This window comes from Hipposideros armiger, unplaced genomic scaffold (assembly GCF_001890085.2).
Source record: "Hipposideros armiger isolate ML-2016 unplaced genomic scaffold, ASM189008v1 scaffold_612, whole genome shotgun sequence".
NCBI lineage: Eukaryota > Metazoa > Chordata > Mammalia > Chiroptera > Hipposideridae > Hipposideros > Hipposideros armiger.
The window spans coordinates 407,808-413,423 of NW_017731962.1; the positions used below are offsets into that span (position 1 = coordinate 407,808).

At 56.2% G+C, this 5,616-nt stretch overlaps 1 protein-coding gene and 1 long non-coding RNA gene across 2 annotated transcripts in view; both read left to right on the forward strand.

Annotated features, from left to right (window-relative positions):
* LOC109372093 (uncharacterized) overlaps window positions 1–2,461 on the forward strand; it is a 24,862-nt gene extending 22,401 nt beyond the window's left edge. The window contains exon 3 of the long non-coding RNA XR_002121990.1: window positions 1,866–2,461. This is a non-coding gene — a long non-coding RNA (uncharacterized LOC109372093). The remainder of the gene's footprint in view (window positions 1–1,865) is intronic.
* A 631-nt stretch (window positions 2,462–3,092) lies between these two features.
* The window catches only part of AIRE (autoimmune regulator), an 11,932-nt gene continuing 9,408 nt past the window's right edge, over window positions 3,093–5,616 (forward strand). The window contains exons 1-4 of the mRNA XM_019625014.1: window positions 3,093–3,704; window positions 4,259–4,433; window positions 4,629–4,787; window positions 5,130–5,204. Coding sequence (XP_019480559.1) covers window positions 3,555–3,704; window positions 4,259–4,433; window positions 4,629–4,787; window positions 5,130–5,204 — 559 coding nt within the window. The 5' untranslated portion in view covers window positions 3,093–3,554. The remainder of the gene's footprint in view (window positions 3,705–4,258; window positions 4,434–4,628; window positions 4,788–5,129; window positions 5,205–5,616) is intronic.

Consider the following 5,616-nt stretch of genomic DNA (forward strand, 5'->3'; position numbering starts at 1 on the left):
CTCACCTGGTGAGAGCACGTGCTCCTAACAATAAGGTTGCCAGTTTGACTCCCACATGGGATGGTGGGCTACGCCCACCCTCAACTAAGACTGAACTCAGCACCTTGAGTGGAGCTACCAGAGCGGCCCATGGGCGGCCGGATGGCGACTGGACTTGGAGCTGAGCTAGCTGCGCCCTCCACAACTAAGATTGAAGGACAACAACTTGACTGTTCCCCTTCCCCAAGTCCCCAACACTGTTCCTCTTCCCCAATTCCCCAATACAATCTTTAAAAAAGAAGAAAAAGAAACTGAAAGGGACTTCCTATATGTGATAAAGAGCATCTACAAAAAACCTACAGCTTTCTGCCTAAGGTCTGGAACAAGGCAAGGGTGACCACTCTCTCATCTTATTCAAACAGTGCTAGAAGTTCTCACCACAACAATAAGGCAAGAAAAGAGAACAAAAGGCATATATTATAGATTGGAAAAAGAAGAAATCTAACTGTTCCTATTGACAGATGGCATGATTGCCTTTATATAAAAATCCCAGAGATGCCATAACAAAATAAAACAGAAACACTCATAAAACGAATAAAATGAATTCAGCAAGGTTGTAGGATACAATATAAATATGCAAAAAGTCATTTGTGTTTGTATATACTAACAATGAACATATAGACACCAAAATTAAAATCACAAATCTATTTATACCTGCTCAAAACACTAAATACATAGGTGTAAGTCTAACAAAACGTGTGGAACTTGTGTGCTGAAAACTACAAAACACTGATGAAAGAAGTCGATGAGGCTCTGAATAAATGGAGAAACACACCATGTTCATGGATTGGAAGACTGCATAATAAAAATGTCACTGATTTTCCCCGAATTGATATATAATGTAACTCCTATCAAAATTCTAGCAAGGTTTTATATAGATAGAGACAAGTTTATTCTAAAAATTTATTTGAAAAACAAAGGAACTGGAATAGCAGAAACAATTTTGAAAAACAATAAAATGGGAAGAATTCGTCTACTAGGTTTTGAGATTTTTTTATAGAGTTACAGTAGTCAAGACTTGGTGGTACTGGTGGGTGGACGGATGGATGGGTGGATGGACACGTAGACCAATGGAACAGAATTAAGAACCCAGAAATAGACCCACACAAATATGCCCAACTGATTCCTTAAATTAATTAATCTTTATTGTGGTAAAATACACATAACATGAAATTTACCGTTTTAACTTTTTGAAAGTTTAAAATGCATCACCCCAAATGGAAACCCCATACTTATTAGGCAGTCACCCCTCCTTTTCCCCCTCCCCCAGCTCCTGGAGACCAATGATCTGTTTTCTGTCTCTATGGACTTGTCTGGTGTGGGCTTTTCACAGAAATGGAATCATACAATACGTGGCCTTTTGTGTTTGCTTACTCCACTTAGCACAATGGATTCAGGTTGTAGCATGTATTAGAATTTCATTCCTTTTTACGGCCGAAAGTACTCTATTGCTCGGTTGGACCGCATTTTACTTGTCCACTCTTCTGTAGATGGACGCTCGGGTTGTCTCCACCTTTTGGCTCTTGTGACGGTGCTGCCGTGAGCATTCGTGTGCACGTTTCTGTTTGAGCATCTGTTTTCAACTCCTTTGCATATATACCTGGTTCGGTGGGTCCTATGGTCGCTCTCCATCTAACTTACTGAGGAACTGCCACACATTTTTTTCCATTAAGTAGCTGCACCATTGTATGTGGGTGCTAATCTCCCTGTGTCCTCGTCAACACTTTTTACTTCCTGGTTTTTGGTAATAGCCTTTCTAGTGGACGTCTCATTTGGTTTTCATTTTCATTTCTCTAATGATTAGTGACGTTGAGCATCTTTCACAGGGAAACTGAGGTCCAGAGAGGGTCACATGGCCAAAAGAAGCTAAAGCCACAAGTGTCACCAGGAGATCGGAACTCCCCTGATGCCCACCAGCTGGGAAGTCCTTGGGGGCCAGGGACCAGGGTCCCCCTGCTCTGCGTCTCAAGCTGAGGCCTGGCTGGTGTTATGAGTCTCCTGAGGTCATCGGGACTCAGGACTACTGACTCCTGGGAGTCTAGCCCTTTCAGCAGAGCCACACAGACTGAAGCCTCCATCTGGAGCAGAGGGAGAAGATCACAGTGTCCAGGCTTCTTTGAGGGGCCAAGGCCAAGTAGCCGAAGGGCAGGGCCCCTCTAATCCCCGCCTGCCACTGGGACCTCACCCCTCCTTGACCTCTGGGTGAGTCACACAGGGAGCATTTCCCCATCTTTGCAAGCTGGTATATCTGATATACCTGGGCACCCAAGGAGCATCCTGTGTGTTGCGAACATGGACCTAGACACCACCCATCCAAGGCCATGTACTAGCTGTGTGACTTTGGTTCAGTAACCTGCCTGTGCCTCAGTCTCTTGTCGATAGAAAAGGGATAATAAAACGCTGACCTTATAGGGAAGTTCTGAGAGTGAGTCACACAGTTGCAAAGTGCTCATTACAGGGCTTGCTGGTGGTGGGCAGCGCCTGATAAATGAAATAACCCTGCCAAGGACAGAGGCCTAGAAATGGCGTACCAAGCCGCAGGCATGTCACTGCGCCCGGTGCCTCATGGAGAAACTGGGGCTCAGCCTCTAGCCTGGGCCCCTCCACACACACGCCCACCCGCAGCTCCGGAGCACCTGCGGTAAGGGGCCGCCATGGAAACCCCGTGGGGTGGAAAGTCCGAAACTCTACAGGAGCCTCTTTGCTAATCTGAAGCGAGCAGCTGGTGACTCCGGCAGAGGTCAGCCCAGCTCCATGGCACAGGCGCACCTGCGAGGGTTTTATGGCTTTGAAAACAGGGAAACTCTGATCTTCCTGGCAGTTTTTAATTCCCCTTAAATACCATCGTCTTATGGTTACCGCGTCCCTCAGTGTCTGCTCAGCCAATGGGGTGACAAAACCCACCGGGTGCACAGTGACCGTAGAGGGTGATGATGCCCAAGGGAGAGGGGACGCTGCGCTACAGTAGGCGACATTCATTGTCACCCTGAAGCCACAGCACCGTGCCCGGCACCCCGGGGGCCTTTGGGAATTTCAGAGCCGTTGGCCCAGCAGGTGCCATTAGATGTGACATGAAGTGGCTTTGCTTTCATGAGACCTGGCGTTAGGGGACGGGGAGAGCTGGTTCAGAAGCTTTCAACAAAGCAGAGCAACGCAAGGCCAGCAGCCGGCCGGCAGGTGGGGAGTAGGGGCCGGTGGGTGGACGGCGGCGTACTCGGTTACAGGGAGTTCCCAGCCCGGCCCCTCTGGAAGCCCCCGGGGCCTGATTGGCTTTGGGGCAGCGCGGCCTTTGCTCTCTCCGTGGGGAGTCCAGTATAACAGGGCGCCCGGCACCAGCCGCGCGCAGCTCCGCGGAGGTGGCTGCCAGGTGTGCTGGCCCAGGTGCCCGGCAGGGCTACGGGAGCGTGAGGACCAGGAGCCAGACGCCGCCCAGACATCCCACAAATCCGGCGGCCCTCGGAGGCCGCCCCCCAGGCAGCGAGAGGGGCCCCTAGGCCCGCGCCCCAGACCCGGCGATGGCGGGAGAGGCCCGGGCTGGCGGGGACGCGGCGTTGCGCCGCCTCCTGAGGCTGCACCGCACCGAGATCGCCGTGGCCGTGGACAGCGCCTTCCCGCTGCTGCACGCGCTGGCCGACCACGACGTGGTCCCGGAGGACAAGTTCCAGGTGGGCCCCCACCCAGACCCCACGCGCCTCTAGCCTTCCCGGCGCCCCGCCCGGGAGCGGGGATTCGCTGGGGAAGATGAGCTCCAGATGGACCCGCCCCGGCCCCGCCCCTCGCGACTCGCCCACCCTCAACGCCCCGCCCCCAGTGCACCCCGGCTCTCCCCTCCGTGCCCCGCCTACTAGCCCGGGGAATGGTCCCCAGGACAAAGAGTTGGCCCCTGTCCCCAGTGCCCTAGCCACCCGCTGAGGGGATGGTCTCCAGGACAACTTAGGTGCGCCCCCAGCCCAGATCCCCAATGCCCCCTCCAAAACACCCCAAGCCCCTGTCCAAGCCAAGGGCATGGTCCCCTAACCGGAGTTCTACGTGGGCTGCCCTCACCCCAACACCCGCACGCTGGTCCCACACCTGCCCCAAGCCAAGGGGCGGGCACGGCGCCCAGGGCTCCAGCAGCCTCCTCCGGGTTGGCACCGCCCCCTAGCTCCACAGGAGAGGTGGCAGGAAGAGGGCACCGGGGAGACTCGAGGCAGGGCCCCCACTTCCGCTCTCGCTCCAGGAGACGCTGCGCCTGAAGGAGAAGGAGGGCTGCCCGCAGGCCATCCACACGCTCCTCACCTGGCTTCTGACCCAGGACGCCGCCGTCATCCTGGACTTCTGGCGGGTGCTTTTCAAGGACTACAACCTGGAGAGATACGCCCGACTGCAGCCCATCCTGGACAGCTTTCCTAAAGGTGGGGCGCTGGGCTGGGCTGGGGCCCCAGCGGGACTGTGCAAGGGAAGGGGTGTGTATGTCAGGGTGGTCAGGGAGCCCCTACACACCACCTAGGACCACCTCGAGTTCTCAGAGGCAAAAGCTGGAGGCCTCGCCCACCTTGCCTGGGGTGCTGGGCTGGAGGCCAGGCCCCATTTCTTCTCATGCCCTGCAGATGTGGACCTCAGCCAGCCCCGGAAGGGGAGAAAGCCCCCAGCTGGCCCCAAGGCTGCAGTGCCCCTGCCCAGGCCCCCCACCAAGAGGAAGGTCCTGGAGGAGCCTCGGACGGCCCCCGCAGCAGCAGCCGTGTCCCCCAGGAATGCCCCCAGCCCAGGTATGCAGTTTGAGGAGACTGCTGGTCACAGATCGCCCCGGGAAGCCCGACACGGGAAGCCCAGCTGGCTCCGGGAGCATCTGTCCCACCAGATCAGCCAGAGCCAGCCTGGCGGGGCAGCTGATGTCCCCTCGGGACGTTAAGGGGACACACTGGTTGTTGCCCCAGGGCCGATGAAGTAGGCAGGTGGGTGTCACTTCCTTTTCACTGATGCGGACACCAGAGCCTGGATGAAGCGAGGGGGCCCACGGGAGTGGGGGAGACGCCCCTCCCTATTCTCCACCCTGCCTGCCCACCTGCCCTGGCAGAAAGGAGGGCCGATTGCCGCACCTCCCCCTGCAGGCTCCCAAGGGAAGGCCAAGCCCCCCAAGAAACCGGAGACCACCGCGGAGCCACAGCGCCTCCCGCTGGGGAATGGTGAGCAGGCCCCAGGCCCCTGCTTCTGGGCCAGGGTCACGGGGCCGGGCTGGGGCCTGCCCTCTGAGGGCCTGTCCTGGGCCCTGGGATCATGCTGGCCTGGAGTCTCACCCCAAAGCTCCACCTGGGAAAGGGCACGCTCGGGTCACCCCTTCCGTGCCCATCCAAGGGCCAGCTCGACTCTGCTTCCTCCAGAGAAGCCTCCTTGGTCCCCTCCTTGCCCCAGGACATGGGACCCCAGAGACCTCCTGTGCTCACCAAGTGCTGACCTAAGAGCAGGTCCTGGGTATTCTGCTCCCTTCCCACACAGCCCAGGGCCATGTCCCAAGGTCCCTGTTCATCCTGCCACCACGTTCCATCAGCTCACACACTCCACACACACACACACACACACACACACACACACACACAC